This window comes from Lolium perenne, chromosome 3, assembly GCF_019359855.2.
Source record: "Lolium perenne isolate Kyuss_39 chromosome 3, Kyuss_2.0, whole genome shotgun sequence".
NCBI lineage: Eukaryota > Viridiplantae > Streptophyta > Magnoliopsida > Poales > Poaceae > Lolium > Lolium perenne.
The window spans coordinates 296,107,985-296,126,075 of NC_067246.2; the positions used below are offsets into that span (position 1 = coordinate 296,107,985).

Below are 18,091 nucleotides of genomic sequence, written 5' to 3' on the forward strand. Positions count from 1 at the left end.
AACTACTATAGTTACACATTTTTAGAAGAACAACATATCGCATCCTTCAGTTAATTCTACTACAAGCTCATAAAGTAAATTACTTGCCGAAGCATATCTAAGTTGGGAGTGATGATATCAATACGAGAAATACCATCAAACACTCCAGCACCATCTTCCGATGGCAGGTGGATAGCAATACCCCAAAGCAAACAGAGCTGCGTGCTTCATCCATTGTGAGACATGACCAAGACCAACTATTCACAGAATCATCATCTTCTTCAAGAAATGAATGCGGGATCGACATCGTAAGAAACGTGCATGACCAGGCAAGGCTAAAGGCTCCAAACACGTGAAAGCTGCATCACACACAAACCTGCAATGTGACATAATGTTGCTGATCTACATAAAATAGTCATATTGAAGGGATAACTCGATTAGAAAACCATGCTATCCTCCCGTAATCACTATCACTACGCTTCAGGTCAAAGCAAAAGAATTACCTCCTGAGAAGGGATAAATTGGTGAATTGCAGCTTCATAATCATAACATCAAACAGCAAGCCACCCTCTAAGTTTTTGAAATGAAATGTATATCCACATTAGCTCCTGTATATTAAAATAACAAATTAAATTTTGAGTTATCCGCACCGTGAAGTAAATAAAATAAGAGAGACAAACAATTAATAGCATTGCATCAGAAATTGTATAACCTGACTTCGGAATAAGCAGATTTTTTTAAATGTCCTCTGTAAATATGATTGTACCCAATTGCTTGTGGCAGACTAAAAAATGGCAGGATAAAAGGAGAAGAATATCCTTTAACTGAACATGTGATGGATGCACAAATGATAGAAAGAAGGAAATCAACAATGGTGAGTTTTGAAGAAAAAGTAAGGAAATACATAATAAGCGGATTCTTCACAGGCTAAGCAAGAAACCAGCCGGTAGGAGTTCACTTGGGGGTGCTAAATCAAGTAGAAACATGCAATTAGAGCTAAAAAGGAATTTCAATTGTAAAATCGAGTAGCACCATCTGTGACAAATTAAAAAGCAGATGAACGCACTAAGGAGGTGTGGCTAAAAGGAGGAAGAGTAAACTGGGTGATCTTGTATTATAATTATACCCGCAATTCTTTGATCATTTGAGTAAAAGTTCATGAAGCATGTGAAACCTCAGGTTAGGTCCTTCAGGTGACGGCAAGCGAGTGATCACCTGGAAAATTATTTTTTCATTAGTAAACACAAGGTGAGATTCCCATATATCTACAAATATATGTTGTTTTAGTTAACATACCAGGCAGCAGAATTGGCCAATGATCATACACACCAATCAGTTTCTGCTATTTATGCTTGAAATCCATACAACAAATGATGCTGACACAAAGTTGGATCCAGAATAAAATGGAGGAACTAAAACCTGTAGATAACATTTCCGGTCATATCTTTGCATGCATATGCATCAATGCACAAAGAAAACTGACTTTCTGATGCGATACTAAATAAAAGTTGGAGGATGCTGCAAGATCTCCATTGAATGAGTAAACCTCACTTCAAAAAGTAATGGCCAAAAGCATATCAACCAAGTAATACATGGAAAAAGATGGCCAAAGCAAGCAGGTCAATACTATTATTTACACTTCAATTCAATGAGAATTATAATCACATAAAAGAGGAAAGTCTACAAGAGAAAGAATCCTAATCGAAGTAAATTACCGGCAAACATGGGACTGCGACTATGGGTGAGGGTCTCCAAGATGCAGCGGCTATTCTCTTTTCCGGCGTTTCTGGCGAAGTTCCACAGGTGAAGCAACGGCAGTAAACTGCAGGGGAAGAGAGGCGGCGAATGCCTCTGGTGAGGTTGATATCAGCGCTGCAGAACCTCATCGGGAGTTTGAACCTGAACACGGCGATGAGTTATAATTGGTGGGTAATCGCAAAACAAGCAAGCACAGGGTTGCAGCCAAACTAAAAAAAAATGAGTACTTGTTCATGAGTAAAAATACTATATTATTTGTATCTGTACTAATTCACCTAGAGCACATGTTACATCATAAAAGCAACAAATAAGATGGCATGCCGAGTAGTATGCATTTGGCATACATTGCTGAACCTGTTTGGCAATAAAAGCATTGTAAATAGTATCTCATACATAGTAGATAATAAAACATTGTAAAAGCATTGCAAAATCAAAGAAGAGGGGAGCGGGCGAGAGCTGGTATACCTAGGGAAAGAGATGGCGAGTTTGCTGGCAAGGTCGCCCTACTACAGCCGAGAACACCGCACCGACAGAGAGCTGCTGTCGTAAGCACACCACAAGGCCCAACCATCTCCTCATTGTGCATCATTGGCATCCTTCACGAATGAAACATCACAGAAATAAACGCTATTTTCAACACCAAACTTGTTACCTACAACAACTCAATGGGTACAAAAACCTGAGATTTGATAGTGCCATAATGTAAGCATTCAAGATTCAGAGCTAGTAGGAACTTACACCATTGCACAAATCCTTCGTTGGTGCCTAGGAATTCATTCCATAAAATTCAACGCACCTCAGCCACTAAAAAGGACAAACATGTCACAAAATCAAATCTCATAAACAAAGGTATGGGAATAGGGCTGCATCTCGTATGAGAACACATACTTTTTGAAGTACCTCACAAGGAAGATCTGAAATCACCTTCTTGAGCTGCATAAGATACGGTAGGTTTCAGAAAAACAAAATAGTGCCTTATAAAGTAAAATATACAACTGAAATGAAATTTCAATTATATACATCCCTCTCTAGTAAGCACTCCTTGAACAAAGATACATCATAAACTGGAAGATGTAGCAATTGACAATGGATTTACACGATAATCTAATTTTACTCTATTAGGTTTCCAATGAACATCATCTTAAGTTAGGGCCACAAGCAAATGTGGGAAGCAAACATATCAATCATACCTACTGAACAATCTGGTATACACAACACGATATCAGGTTTCTAGTGAAAATCATCTCAAATAAGGGCCACTTGCAAATGAGGGAAGCAAATATATCAATTATGTACCTACGCAACAATCTAGTATACGCCACTCATCTAGCTGTTGTATTACTAATTTGCCTCAGCCACCTCATTGACCATGATAAGCACAACCACATGGTCCAACATTGGTCGATATATTCCTTTTCGGCTAACCGAAGCCTAAAATGGTACCGAAAACAAAACAAAAATCTGTACCTATTATTTTTCATTGGAGAAACGACTTCTCTCCGCATTATTGTTTTAGCACATCAAATATTTTACTAAAATAGTAGCTGCAAATAGGAAAAACAAACTATTAGGAGCTCTTAGCTAATACGTAACAATAACTAAATGCTACCGTATTGAGATTGGGATTTGGGAAAAGCTCTCCCGAAGCCCACCTTGGAGTCTTAAAACCAGCGGTGCTTGCCGTTGATGTCCCCGTATTGTCGAAATCCGCCGCCCGCCACGATTTGGCCGGCCCTGCCCGGATCCTGGCCGTCCTTGACTCACACCTACTCCACCACCGTTCCCTGCAGCTGAAAAGTGAGAAACAAGAGTGAGATCCGAGAGAGATAGGTAAAGAGGAAGAGCGAGAGAGACGAGGGAGAATCCCGTCTGCGCCTGACCGCGTATCCTTGCCGCAGCTTCTGCCGCGTCCGGCATCCGCCGTCGGCTCCCGCTTCCGGCGCAGGTGGCGGGCGAATCGGAGCCGGGGATGCGCCATCGCCGTTGCCGTTACACCCGCCGTGTCCATCCATCGCCGCGTCCGGCCTGGCGCCGCGCGTCCGGCCGTCCGGTGAGCCTCCACCGCTGCATCCGGCCGCCCTCGCTCGGGCGCGCGTTCTCTGCGCAGCCGCTGCCGGCAGCCGCCACGTCCGGCCAGTGCCGCGCGACCGGCCATACGGCGAGACTCCATCGCCGCATCCAGCCGCCCTCGCTCGGGCGCGCGTTCTCTGCCGCTGTTGCGGCCGCGTCCAGGCGGAAGGTGGAGGTCGGCCAAGGAGAGGCGGCGGAGGGAAGTGGAGATGAGGATTGGGCAGAGGGGAGTGGAGATGAGGATTGGGCAGCTAGGGTTTTTACGGCACCAATCGAGACAAGGCGTTGTCCACCCACTCCCATGAGAAAACCGCCAAAGGACGCGACGCGGATGAGCAGCATCGCTCCCTCTGCTCGGTGGATCCCGCATATACTCGGCCCCATGCGTCATGGACTTGCTTGGAGGATGAACAAGTGAGGAAAAATTAACCACATCCAACGGCTGAAGTAGAAAGCGGGAGCCAACTTTTACTGTACCGGTGAAAACGTGTGGACCAGATTGATTTGCCCCTCTCAGACCCCCTGGATGGCTGGGTAGTCTAGGGACATTTATAAGAGAAATTTCGCGGTTGACTGCCAGATAGCACTGCGCCACTGCCTCTAGCGAAATGCCCACATTTGGAGACGGTGGATAGGCACGGCAGAATTTGGTAGCAATTCAAATTGGAGTTGCTCTTCTTCAAATAAACTACGATCGCTAGGAAGAGCCATCTTGAAGCGACTACGGTTGTGTTCAACAAATTAATGCTCGGGGAGGGGTTTTATAGCACGCGGCTGTTAGAAATGCCGGGAAATCTTGGCAGGAATTCATAGCGGGAAATGTTGACGGGAAAAAATAAGGTGGGAAAATTTAGGCGCGGACTATTTCCGGGAAATCAACATTTATTATTAATACATCTGACGAAATAAAGATGAAAATATAACTTAAATTAAAATACGGCTAATCACTACAACAGAATTTAAGATACAACAAGAAAGTAAAACAGAAATTAACATACGTAGCTACTACACCAAATCACTCTATTTGCCCTGCGTAGCGTGGCTATTTTTCAGTCTTGCCGCCGCGTTCTTCTGTTGTAGCAGCCATTTCTCTTAATCTTTTTCTTTCCGCTTCACGGGCCTCCCTGCGCACCTCTTCCTCCGCATACCTACGTGCAGCCTCATCATCCATCCGCTTCTGACTTACCTCACGATTTCGAGCTTGCTCCGCCCTTAATTTTTTGTATCTGTCTCTCTCTCACTGCTTTATCATTAGCAATAGTCTTTTCCCTACATTCCTCCCTATGGAACATTGCCCATGCACGCCGATGTTTTTCCTCCACCTCACTGCGTGCCCAATCCGGCTGCTCCTGGTCTATCTAGTGAAACCAGTTGCAAAGGGGCGGGGGGGGGGGGGGGGGGGGGCTGCAACAAAATAAGACGGTTAATAAACGAAAATTAATGAAGCATACCGCATGCCTCGAGGATTTTTAATCATGCTTTTAGTACATACCGCATGCCTCGAGGACGATGAACTTGTTTGTGCGAGTGGATCATGATCGTAATAAGCGCACATGAAATATTTCATGCCGAACTTATCGAAAAAATCCACCACCTCCTTTACCTTCGCAAGGCGGCCGCACCAACACCTCTCTGCTCTAATCCCCGGTGGTAAGCTTGCATTCTTCCCCTTCATCGGCCTAAAATCCTGGTGCTACCAAGGCACACTCATGTTGGCTAAGGTATAATGATTTGTTACTTGTGTACCAAATAATATTAACGCCTGTTTTTATAGAGAACTGGACATATTGAGCGGGATAATCAGGCGGGAAATTACTGCAACCAGCAAAAAAACGAAGCAATCATCTGAAAAAAGAAGCGTGGGATTGAGTGCTTCCTGGGAATCAACACTGGTAGGCCTGATGCTTTTGTCGGCCACACAACGACATGCCGCCACTGCCAGTGGAGGCAAGCCCCACGTCAGCGTGCCGCCGCGACAGGAGGCGGCAAGGCCCACCACAACACGTCGATGGTAACGGCGTCAGCTGCCTGCCCAACGTGTCGCCACACGCCATGGCGGTAGGGCTTGCCGCCACAGCCGGCGGCGGCACCCTCCACGTGTCGGCTGGCGAGCCTGCCGCCACGGCACTTTTGCCATTTGCACTGAGGGGTGGTCCTTTTTACCATTTCACTGGAGCAGGTTTGACAAAATTTCCCCTTAGACAAGACAGATAAACCACAAAAGTAGACCATATAATTATTCTTCCGTGGTTGACCGTCAGATAGCACTGTCCCTAGCCGACTGCTCAAATTTGGGGACGGTGGATAGCAATTCAAAATTGGAGCTGCTCTTCTTCTTCCCGTTCTCCAATTCTGCCCCCCCTTTCCCATCCCCACGCCGGCCTCACCTTCTTCCCGCTCAAGTCCACCCCAATCCCCAATCTGAAACCCTAACCCTCGACCCATGAAGATCTCCGAGCTCTCCCCGGAGTACCGCCAGCCGCCGCCGCACACCGGCTTCCTCACCGACCTCGCCACCGTCGTCGCCGACGTCGAGTCATTCGACACCTCCCCCTCCTCCCCGGACAAGCTCGCCACCGATTTCCGCCGCATCCTCACCAACCTCGGCTCCGTCTCCTCCTCGCTCACCCACGCCTGCAGGATCCAGATATGGAAGCTCGCCACCCGCCTCTGGAACGCCTGCGTCGACCGCGCCAACTCCACCGCCCTCGCCAGGAGCCCCTCCGCCCGCGCCGCCGAGGCGGAGATCAGGCAGGCGGCGCCGGAGCTCCTCCTCCTCGCCGGCGTCCCCGACGAGATCCCCCTGGCCGCCGCCAAGGCCGCCAACTTCTTCTCCCGCGCCGGCAAGGAGTGGCTCCACCTCGGCCGCCTCGACCTCGCCACCGCCTGCTTCGAGAAGGGCACGACGCTGGTCTCCGCCACCGGCCCGGAGGAGGAGCGCTGCGTCCTGCTCGACCTCAACCTCGCGCGCGCTCGCGCGGCGTCGGCCGCGGGCGACCAGTCCCTCGCCGTCGCGCTGCTCAGCCGGTCCAAGCCCCTCGCGTCCGCGTCTCCCGAGGGGATCAAATCCCTCGCCGAGGCCTACCTTTCCGTCGGCGAGGCCGCGCTCTCCACCAAACCCTCCGACCCCGCCGTCCAAGCGTCCAGCATCCTCACCGAGGCACTAGATCTCTGCGACAAGGCGGCCTCCCACTCCGGCGCCCCAAATCTCAATGACCTCAAGGGTCGATGTTTCCGCTTCCTCGCAGTCGAGCGTCTCCAAGCCAAAGACCACGAGGGAACCCTGCGCTGCATCAGGGCCTCGAGGTCTTCAGTAGGGCCGGCAGAGGAGCACCCGAGTGTGGCGATTCTGGCCATACGCGCGTGGCTGGGCAGTGGGAACTTGTTGGAGGCTGAAAGGGAGCTCGAGAGACTCATGGTCAACCCCGAAGCACCCGAGCATATGTGCGTGATGGCCGCAGAGGAGTACCTTGCCTCCGCGGGGCCTGAGCCTGCACGCAAGGTGCTTGTCGCGCTCGCTGCACGTTGCCGCGCGGGAGGTGCTGCCGCTGCCGTGAGAGTGGTGACCAAGGTGGTTCAGGGTGGTATCGGTAGCGCTGGCCGCGCAAGGGCGATCAGTGAGCTCGTGTCTGATGAGAGGGTGGTCGCGCTGTTCGCCGGCCCAGCTAACAGCATTCAGCGTGGAGCAATGCATTCGCTGCTGTGGAGCTGGTCTGCACCCTCTTACACAAGTATTTTTTACTGCATTTTTATGTACACATGAGAGTTGTTGCTGAGTCTAACACTTGGAATTTGGGGCAGCGGCGTCGAGCATTTCCATGCAAAGAATTACGACACAAGTGCCGACTTTTATGAGAGATCAATGCTTTATCTATCCCGTGAAGAGGAAAGCAGACCCGGGCGAGCACAGTGCCTCCGAGTCCTTACCCTTTGCCATCTAGCCCTTAAACAACTGGATCGTGCACTAGAGTTTGTCAATGAGGCTGACAAGGTATTGATCTTTTTCCTCATCACTTGATCAAACAATGTTGCCTATTGCTACTTATGTTCGCTCAAAATGTGTATCTGTAGGTGGAACACAGTGTCCACTGTGCTTTTCTGAAGGTAAGAAATCTATGCATATTAATTTTACGTAGATTTCATTTAGCTTTGACATTTTGTACTAACCCAGAAGAATTCTATAGATTAAAATCCATCTGCAGAAGAATGACACGGATGAGGCTATCAAGCAGATGAAAACCATGGTGGGTTGTGTTGACTTCAACCCTGAGTTCCTTGTACTCATCACCCATGAAGCTATTGCCTGCAAGTCTGCCCGGGTAGCAGTTGCTTCATTGACCTTCCTTCTTGGGCTCTGTTCTGCTGGAAAGCCTATGTCGATGCCTGAGGTTGTTGTCCTCCGCAATCTTATTGAGCTCCTTCGTCGCGAGCAAGGGACTGAGGATGAGATACTGAAGTACTCGAGACGTGCCAAGCTACGAATGTCCGACCTCGGCATGGAAGGCTTTTTTGGCAATGGAGCTGTTGGAGGGCGTGAACTCAATTGGTTTGCAGTCAATAGCTGGAGTATGGCTTTAAGGTTGACAGAGGAGCAAAAGTACGATCTTAGTGCTGAGTTCTTTGAGCTTGCAGCAGAGTTTTTTGGTGGCACAAGTAACACTGAGGGTGATGAAAATCGTCCCACAGTTTGCAAAGCGTTGATCCTGAGTGTCACTTCAATGCTCGACGCCGAGGAGCAAAACAATTCTCCATTGTCAGATTCTGACATTAAAAAAGGCGTCGAGATGCTCAGCAGAGCTGGCAAGGTAAGCATGGAGTTTGAGAAATACCAAAAGCTATTCCTTTGTGTATGTCCTAAAGTGAAATAATTCGTTCTATTATGATTTTGACTCAGTTTTATTGATGTGCAGCTATTACCTTTGGTTTGGCCCTCGGTTCCAGTGGGCTCTGATCAGGCTGAGGCCAACAAATATCTGTTTCTTCATACCTTCAGCTCCTACTATCTCCTTGACAGAATGGACACTAGCACACGTCCTCAGCAGCTCCAACTAGTCAAGAACTTTGCTACCTCTAAAGCCTGCACACCGGATCATCTTCTCACACTTGGAGTAACTGCTTCTAAAGGCACTCCACCAAACCTGCTGGTTGCTGAATTCTCCTTGAAGGCTAGTATCAATGCCGCCCTTGCTTCTCAGTCCCCAAACTACAGGGTAATCAGTATTGCCCTCAGGAACCTAGCTTGCCTTGCTGCTTTGCAAGACTTAAGTGGTAGCGAGAGTGATGCAGTCTATGATGTATACCGACAAGCCTACAAGATTGTGGTTGGACTGAGAGATGGCGAATATCCATCTGAGGAAGGCCAGTGGCTTGCAACGACTGCCTGGAACAAGTCATATCTGTCCAGGCGGCTTAATCAAGCCTCAGTTGCTAGAAAATGGATGAAGATGGGATTAGATCTCTCTCGGCATCTTGAGAACATGAAGCAGTATATAGCAAGCATGGAGCAATCCTTTGAGAGCTTTCGGAAAATGTCTGATAGTGAACCCAGTGAATGTATTTTGCTTGGAAAGAAACCTGATGAGTGTAGTCGGCAAGATGGGGCACCAAGTACTAGTATGTCTCTTAGCACGTCTCAGCCTATCCTAGTATAGTTAGAGATACTTTCGAACATGGTAGTTTACAACCAAGAGATAAATAGGTCACTGAGCTATGGTTCACACTTTCGTTCACTTGAATGTTGCATATGTCAAGTCAATTGTCTGGATATCATATCTGTAGTAACTAGCTAGCCTGTGGATTCTTTGTTGACAGTAACTATGACCTTGTATTTAATGTATGCTCATGTGCAGGAGAGATTACTGAGTGTTTGACTGTTTGTAATACTAGAATTCGCGATCCTACTGGATTTCTAGAGGCGATCTTTATGTCCTTTTACTGTCAAAGTCGACTAATCCTATCAGGGAGCTATCATTTCATAGTTATGGTATATGTGGCATGACTATTCAAACTATTCTGGTGGAAAATTTGAAAGGGGCAGAAGTACATAAAGAAGAGTAATGAGTCACTCAAACCTTCTATAGTTACACAACCATAGAACCACTTGAAATATGCATTGCTGACTTGGTAAAACTGAATCTTGAAATGATGTGTATCCTCTGTGATACTACTTCCAGTTTTGCTACGAATATCCTATTGCCTTACACAGGGACCAGGTTCATATGGTGCTGTACGACCATCCCCAGCTAGTGGTGCAGCAGCTACCCCTCTCTGATTCAGCAAGCACCTGAAGCGTGAGAGTCTTGACGTGGCTGACCTGGCATCTTCTGCAAGCTTCTCAATTGGAGTCCACAATCTCTCTTCAAGCCAATGCAGTTTAAGTGGATTGGTGAGTCAAAATATGTCATACAGATGTTCAGCGAACTCATACATCTCATGGTAAATATGCTAGATAAATACTACTCCGTATTAACAGTTGATGTTGCGTGCACAGAAAGTAATATCAGAACCAACAATATTGCATATATGTTCTGTTTCTATACCTATGAATCATGTTCTTAAGTAACATATTAATCTGGACGTTCAGCCCTCCTAATGGAAAAGTGAGAATACAATTATCTATAACTATTCAGTAACGTGCTAAACTATTTATGCCTTCGATAATTAATACTGTCCTTACTGTTTTCGTTAATAGCCATGCAACAGAACTGAGTAGTGTGCATTTAGCTGAAATATTTTAGTTGTACTGTATGGGAATACACATATTACATGTTTCTCAACATGCTTAATTTTTTAGTTGAGATATCCATGGCAGATGTATATACAGAAACAAAGCTACTGTTCCAAGTTAACCATTATACTGCAGTAAGATAACTGGTTTGAATACTCTTATATCTATATCAGGCAACATGCTATAGTGCCCTTAAGCAAGATCATGTTTGGATAAAAATGCATGCACCAAGTTTGAAGCATTTCAAGGCTTAAATTAGACGTCTGAAACTATTTCTGCTACTGACCTGCAGCAGCTGCAGCACGTGGCCAAATAGTTTGCTCGATATCTGACGCATCAATTTGCTCTCCCCACATGCAAACCTCACCACCAATAACCAAGCGTTGCTGTTCTGGGTTGTCAATTCCTTTCAGGGGTTCATTCATGTAAAATTCTTCCCATGTGGCATCCAAGTGATCTAGGTACCACTTATCCTGGTTGCTTACTATGCATCTCAGCCCAGCAGCAACCACTTTTGGTGCTACATCCCCTCCAAGCCTGTTAATTTTATGTGCACACAGGTTTTTAGTTATAGGCAACAGTAAGAAGTGTCCCAGATGGACTGTATGTCTTGCTATGAGCATAAATGTCAAGAACAATGTTAACTGGTATATGAGTCAAATTTCATTTAGGTCATCCTACAATACATTTAAGATTTAGTGCTAAAATACTATGTGCATGCATGTACTATTCTACTCTTCCAACAAAAAAACCCTTTCCAATGATATAAATCAAAGATATAGTGAGGAAATACCAGTTGTGAACCACGGTCTTACGGTCCAACTTTTCCCCGAAGTGGTTAAACGTTTCTTCCCTGCAAACATGGCATGGTATCTGTTAAGGATTAGGAATTCAATGGACGCTGTGAAATTTGCAACTTATGGGTATACCAGTTAACGACATCATAGCCATGTGATATTGCTATCTTTTGAGTTCTCAATACAAAATATCTGTATGCATCTGACACATTCATGTGGTTATCATTCAACCTGCGTGTCATGAAAAAGTTATCATTGGATTAACTTGCTGATATAAAATAGATGGCTAATTTTTTTCACTGAAAACAAGATTGTTATGGAAGCACATCAGGCAAGTTATCATATTCTGAGTTCTCTTGTGTGGATAGGAGTGTACCATTCCTTAATGTGGGGTGTTGCAGTCCAGCAGCCTGAATTTCAAAGTAAATATTAGGATGGAATGAATTTAGATTCACTGGTTAGTAACTTAGTATAATAGTATGGTAACAGTAAATCCAATGCTTCATCTTACTTGTGTTGACTTCATCACCTCCTAAGTGGACAAATTTGAACTTAAAAACCTTGCTAAAATCTGAAAGAAAACAGAGTTAATATCCATTTGGACTGTTGACTTATATCTAGCATAACCTTGTAACGTAACCACAGGATAAATCATTTTTTGAAAAAAAATGAAAAACCTCACTGTTGTGGACAAAAGTAGTATGATTTATCACCTGAAAGTATACCATCAATAACTGTGAAGGTAAAGTTGCTACTGACATCAAGCGGTTCTTTGCAGCTATCTGATGGCCACAATGTTGGGTAGCCAACACCCCTGAAATAAATGCAATATCTACAACTTTCAGTCATGCACTCCTGTTTATTGCTATGCAGCCTATGCAATTTAAGTTTCACATATCGAACTCCAGTAAGGTATCTTGACTCCACCCTCACTGGATAGAATGTGTCCTATTGCTACAAAAGAGATCTTGCAATTCTGGACCACATTATATGCAAAGCAAAATTGGCTCCTGGGCTGCTGAAAGCCTGAAATGAATTTGAATATCAACAGTTCTTTGATGGACATTAGGAAATTATGGCATTAGCTGGAACAGATTTAAACGCTGCTGTCAAATATTTTAGCCGATCCAATGTGTTCTAGCAGTCATTTTGTAATGTCCATGAACAAATTGTCGATTTAAATTGTGATTTAGCAAATGCCAATCAAATAAAGTGCCTGGGATTCAATCTTTCCTATTTTTAATATACATCACTCAACTGAATGGAATGTCTTACCATGAGAGAGCATGACCAGGAACATCAATCTCAGCCAAGACATTTACACCTCGGTTTTCAGCATATCTGCAAAGTTATGGATTAGCTTGTTATTTTTAGAGTCTTAGCTCCATAACTGCATATCTAGAATTCTAGATTGCTGTCCTATTGTACGATTTTGGTGATGAATATTTCTAAGTTAGTAGGTTAGTACGATTTTTAATATAAACCACTCAACTTATGCCATTTCTTGATGCTGCAGCGGTTGACGCTTTAAGTGCAGATGAAAATTATGATTGAAGGAAAACACATCTCTTACTTTCATTGCTAAATGTTGTCTTGGTAATATAAACGCATTTTCCAAAGGTCGATAATTCTAATATGAATATGGCAATGCAAATAAACGCACCGTACAATGTCAACGGCATCAGACATCGTGTATCTCTCTGAATAAGAGTATGAACCGTTCCAGAGTTTTGGGTATGAAGGTATTTCAATGGGAAATGACTGCTCATCTACGATATGCCAATGGAGAACGTTCTGCATTATGGTAGAGTAAGAGTGCATGATATCGTAAATAAATAATGAAGGAACATAAACAGGACAGTATTTTGAAATCTCATGCAACTCATCAGGCTTGCAATTAATATTGAATAGTTTTTATGGTCACCAAACCTACCAATTTACTGTATGCCATTGCATCAATCACTCCTTTGATTGTCGTAAGAGGAAGGTAATGCCTTGAGGTATCTGCAAGCGTGCAAGCAGAAGTTAATATTACTACTTATGAGTGTGCAATGATTATGAGCAGGATGCCCATATTAATAATATTTGATATAGAGATAATTTTGATATTTGAGGCAATAGAACTGAAGCTGCATGTTGCAAGTGAACTTTGTTACGTGGTTGACCACTTCGAAGTTTTCATTCTGATGAAAAACTAATTTCAAGGTTTTACTTCTAGCTACTTGAATGCAAGAAGAGCCTGTTTGGCATAAGGGAGAGGATATCACATTTTGTCTAACCTATGAGAAGACCCCGGTAAGGAAATCTGGGTGCATCAGTAATCATCCACGGAGCCGAGTTGAGTTCAATAAGCCTTGATGTGAAATCAAAGTAACACAGTTGGCTAAATGTCTGCAGACATGAGTAATTTGCTGTGAGGTCACCTCATAGAAGATCTAGTGTTGAGAGGATCACAGTAGGTTACCTGCAAGGCATGAAGTGCTCCGAAAACTGTTTGAGCCTACAAAATTTTGCAAGGTGGCATCAATTATTTTTGTGAATTGTATCAAGCTATTTGCAGTGACTTGCATCATGCATAAATATGAGTACATCACTAGAGATTGTTCTTTGATAACCAAGTTAAAAACATTATGCAGAAATTTGCCTATTCTATTAGTTTTGAAGAATTGTATGTAACAACTGGGTTATGTTTTGTAAAAGGGGCATGTTTTAAAAACTGCTAGCATGCAACACAATGTCATGTTTGAAGTCTGTTGTTTGTATATAAAGCAGATCCTCTCACAGGTATACTGTTTCTTTGTGTGCAGGACACTGGCAAACAATGATGACTACGGAGAGAAGAGTTTCAGTAACTACGAGTAGCTGAGTAAGTTCTAATGTCCTCCCAGATGTTGCTGTTAGGATTTTTCACAACATAAAGCAATTAATGAGCTTCCACTGACCTCAATGTGTGCATGCAATGGTTCCCCAACTGTATGAATAGTCAGGTTGTACGACTCATCTACCCCAAAGTTGAGCTGCAGAAGATGAAGAGCATCAACAGAATCAGACCTTGCAATTTGTAAAAGAACTCAACAGTTCATCATATCGAACGGGCAGGTTACCTCATCTTCTGTTGAATGAACAGCTATGTTGACACCGGTGAGCACGTAGGAACTTGGGTTCGCACCGTCAGCGGCGTGGTTCAGCTTCAGCAAACCCACCATCCTCTGGAAGGCGTCCTTCAGGATGGCCTTCTCATCAGAGTACTTGCTTCCCTCCATCGACATTGCGAGGTCTTTGCTGACGTAGAGCCTCTGCGTCCCGTGGGTCACCGACTTGGGCATCGGCCACAGGTCGATGTGGTCGGCCGCTATGCAGGATCCGATCGCCAGGAAAGCAAGGAGGAGCCTCAGAGCCGGCACCATCCTTGCTAGGCGATGGAGAACCCACAAGCGCTGCAGGGTACCGGGGGAAGAAACGGTGGAGGAGAAGGAACAATGCGCCTACTGGAAGCGAGAGGCAAGTAAAATAAAACCCTCTAGCTAATCTCCATTGTTTTTCTCGCCCAACATTTGGAAGAGAATGAGCACGAGTGTTTGTGTTGGGCTCCTATCTTAGGAGGGAGACGAGTGACGAGGAGGTAGACGAGGAGGAGCGTGAGGTGAGGAGGGTAAATGAAGAGCGGACGAGACTGGCGTAGAGGAGTCCAGGAGTGGTTAGATGGCGGGAAGAAATGGCATGGGCAGGTCTGGTGCGCGTTGGTGACCCAAAACAGGTACGGATGACCAGGCAAGTAGCTCACCACTGCTAATTTTGGTACGGATGGCCAGCCAAGCAGCTCACCACTCCGTGTATATATATATATAGCCTGCAGAATCCTAGTTTGCCAATGCAGGTATTATGTTACAAACTTCCAAATTTCAGTTCGACCGCGGCGTAATTTGCAATTTTTTAGTGTTATAATGTGTGAATTCTCCAATGTTTGTTGTTGTTGTTGTTGTTGTTGTGCCGTGCTCTTACTCTGTTAGTTTTCTATGAAATGTGAACCGGGAGTACCAAGGGATTTCTAATACAGTAGTAGTATTTTATTCAGGCTGTCTGTTCTGCAGGCTCCGGCGGGTTTTGTTTGTGTTTGGCGAATTTGGGGGAAGGTGGTGCACGCTGGGGATGCGAGATTGAGAGGGGCCGTTGCGGTAGGTCAGGCATGCTGCTGCCGTTGCACGTTCAAGCGCGCTGTCATGGAATCCTCACGGCGCCGCGCGTTTTGAGTGATGAGTCAGTCATGGCTTGTTGGCCTTCCTCCGACTTCTGGGACAATCTATCTAATCCGCTAATCTTAACTCATCGCTGACGGCAAACGGGGTTAAAAATCGAACGAAAGAAGCCGTAGGAACATGGTTACACGAGATGGATCCAATCATCCAAAAGTTGCAAGCTGATGAAAGTTTGAGTTGTCTCCCTTGGCTGCTGGTGCGTAACGCAGCAGGTGTCTGAGGCCAGGAGTGAAGTGAAGCCTGTAGCTCGGTCATTGTCGAGAGAAGCCGTTGAAGTATGTGCTGAAACATGGAAATAATCTCAAAACTGTACGGTTAATTAGGGTTGTAAACGGATCGGATCGGATCGGTTCGGATAATGCTCTCTCCATATCCTTTACCATATTTTTTTGGCAGATTCAGAGCGGAGCGGATAATGACCGGATGCGGATTCGGATGCGGATTATATCGGACTACGGATTCGGATCGGAAACGGAACAGATTTGGAGCGGAAACGGACAAAATATATCGGATAGATACGCGCACAAAAACATATTTTCACCATTGCAAATATATGAACAAAAAGTTCCCGAAAAGAATAACAAAGAGTAGCAAATAGTTCAAAACATCACCAGTGTGAATATCTCAGTACTTATTACAAAGACGAAGGTCGTACTTAAATAGTACTTAAGTAAAGGTTCTCCCATTTCTTGTTAAATTTTTATTGAAGAAATAAAAGCAAGCAACCGGCTAAGTAGGAAGCGATATCACACACTCAAATTCTCAGCATTACATTCTTGATGTCCCACTTGTGCCTTCCTCTTTCTATGAGTAAGACGAGATATAATCAAATTGTACATCTCACAAGTAGAGTAATAATTCACTATTACTTACGAAGAATGAAATAGTCAGAACAGATATACATACCTAAATTGGTTGCTCCTGATCAAGTTGGTCAGCTTCATTCTTCAATGTCCGTTCCCTCCTTGTCCTACGTATTGAAAAGTTCAAGAATCAACAACATGTATGACACTTGGTAAAAAGAAACATCAATGTTCAAGACGTAATCCGAAATATATGATATGTGGTAAAAGAAACAATTTGTCAATATTAAACATGTAATAAGACATACTTTCTCTTCTACAGATGAAGTGCACAAGAAATCAATTATTTCATTATCACTACCAGCATTGTCTCGTAGCTACAAATGAAATCAAGCATATATATAACATCAATACATCATGTACATGGCAGTAATGATCGAGAAGGAAATATCATTCTAAATTGAGCAACAGCTAGACATAGAGTCATACCTTTTCGTCAAGTTGTTCCTCAAGATTCATATTAGCAACAAGTGTTTCCACAACTTCCAAATCATTCACGATAGAACCAAGCCCAACTCCTCTTTTAGTGCCACCTTTTCTAGCTGCAGCCACCCAATCTTTGGTACAGATCAAAGCTTCTACCACATGGGGGTCAAAACGACTACGAAACGGGTCGATAACACGACCACCGGCACTGAAAGTTGATTCTGAGGCAACCGTGGACACCTGAATGGCCAAAACATCACGAGCAAGCAATGACAGAACAGGATATACATCTTGATGAGTTTTCCACCATGATAAGATATCAAACTTATCAAAAGCCTCCTTCGAAAGCTTTAGTTTTTCTGCCATGTACTTCTCCAAGTCAGTATCAGAATCACCTTCGTTAGACACATGAGTGCCCTGCTGGGACTGAAAGTAATCATCTTCATCTTCTTCCATAAAATCAGTAGCATGCTCTTGGGCAGTAGCAGTAGAATTAGGGCCAGGCGTACTCTGTGAGTACTTAGAAGCATATGCAAGATACATCCTTTTCACAACAACGAGCAGTTCTTCTACTTTGCCACGATACAACATATCTCCATGAACCTTCCTCATATAATGCTCTATTTCATTTCTCTTGTATCTAGGGTCTAGAAAGAAGGCCACTGCAAGAGCAAGATTTGACTTATGCCAGTACTTATCAAACTTAGTTTGCATAGAGTCTGCCATCTTTTTAATAGTAGCATCGCTACTTCTACACCAGCCAGATATTAAAGCCTTGATCTCACAGAAGCCTTTATAGAATAAATTTGTTGTTGGATATTGATTACCTGATAATAGTTTAGTGAGATCATCAAACTTTTTCAAGCATCTACAAAGAGTTAGCGCCATCTCCCACTCAGCGGCTGTTGGAGCAAACTTGTCAAACTTTTTTTTTATCAATCTCATGTAGCCTATCAAAAGCCTTTCTATGAAATAGTGCATCCCTCAACATGTAGTATGTAGAATTCCACCTCGTTTGAACATCCAGATGGAGGCCCTTACTTTTTGGCAACCCACACTCAGCTGCACACTTATAGAAGTCCTCCTCCAGCTGAGGAGACGACTTTACTGCTAAAACAAATGCCTTAATACCAGAAACTGCATCTGAAATCTGAGCAAGACCATCTCTAGCAACCAGATTTAGAATATGATTTGCACATCTAACATGAAACAGCT

General features: G+C 44.5%; 2 protein-coding genes and 3 long non-coding RNA genes across 9 annotated transcripts; 2 read left to right on the forward strand and 3 right to left on the reverse strand.

The window, feature by feature from the left end:
* Positions 1-258: 258 nt before the first annotated feature.
* On the reverse strand, positions 259-2,494 carry LOC139838614 (uncharacterized). 5 transcript variants are annotated; one of them, XR_011756150.1, is made up of 8 exons: positions 2,476-2,494; positions 2,203-2,389; positions 1,695-1,878; positions 1,276-1,398; positions 1,106-1,194; positions 692-763; positions 483-587; positions 274-355 (listed from the first exon to the last, which is right to left on the reverse strand). It is a non-coding gene; the product is annotated as an uncharacterized lncRNA (long non-coding RNA). The 5 variants fall into 5 exon arrangements; XR_011756149.1 differs by having other exon boundaries at positions 692-803; XR_011756147.1 differs by lacking the exon at positions 692-763 and having other exon boundaries at positions 259-338.
* On the reverse strand, positions 2,495-3,409 carry LOC127338790 (uncharacterized). Its single transcript, XR_007874503.2, has 4 exons — positions 3,390-3,409; positions 3,205-3,281; positions 2,626-2,670; positions 2,495-2,541 (listed from the first exon to the last, which is right to left on the reverse strand). It is a non-coding gene; the product is annotated as an uncharacterized lncRNA (long non-coding RNA).
* A 2,799-nt stretch (positions 3,410-6,208) lies between these two features.
* LOC127345101 (TPR repeat-containing protein ZIP4) lies at positions 6,209-9,795 on the forward strand. Its single transcript, XM_051371540.2, has 5 exons — positions 6,209-7,518; positions 7,609-7,798; positions 7,879-7,911; positions 7,992-8,612; positions 8,718-9,795. The coding sequence occupies exons 1-5, from the start codon at positions 6,251-6,253 to the stop codon at positions 9,456-9,458; spliced, it is 2,853 nt and encodes a 950-aa protein (XP_051227500.1). The 5' UTR covers positions 6,209-6,250; the 3' UTR covers positions 9,459-9,795.
* Positions 9,796-9,851: 56 nt separating this feature from the next.
* On the reverse strand, positions 9,852-14,738 carry LOC127345102 (beta-hexosaminidase 3). The gene is made up of 14 exons (XM_051371541.2): positions 14,436-14,738; positions 14,274-14,348; positions 13,796-13,831; positions 13,611-13,722; positions 13,265-13,335; positions 12,995-13,125; positions 12,607-12,672; positions 12,045-12,145; positions 11,843-11,902; positions 11,708-11,741; positions 11,464-11,562; positions 11,328-11,387; positions 10,821-11,071; positions 9,852-10,163 (listed from the first exon to the last, which is right to left on the reverse strand). The coding sequence occupies exons 1-14, from the start codon at positions 14,736-14,738 to the stop codon at positions 9,997-9,999; spliced, it is 1,566 nt and encodes a 521-aa protein (XP_051227501.1). The 3' UTR covers positions 9,852-9,996.
* On the forward strand, positions 13,120-14,449 carry LOC127345103 (uncharacterized). The gene is made up of 4 exons (XR_007878424.2): positions 13,120-13,626; positions 13,729-13,848; positions 14,139-14,197; positions 14,315-14,449. It is a non-coding gene; the product is annotated as an uncharacterized lncRNA (long non-coding RNA).
* Positions 14,739-18,091: the final 3,353 nt, after the last annotated feature.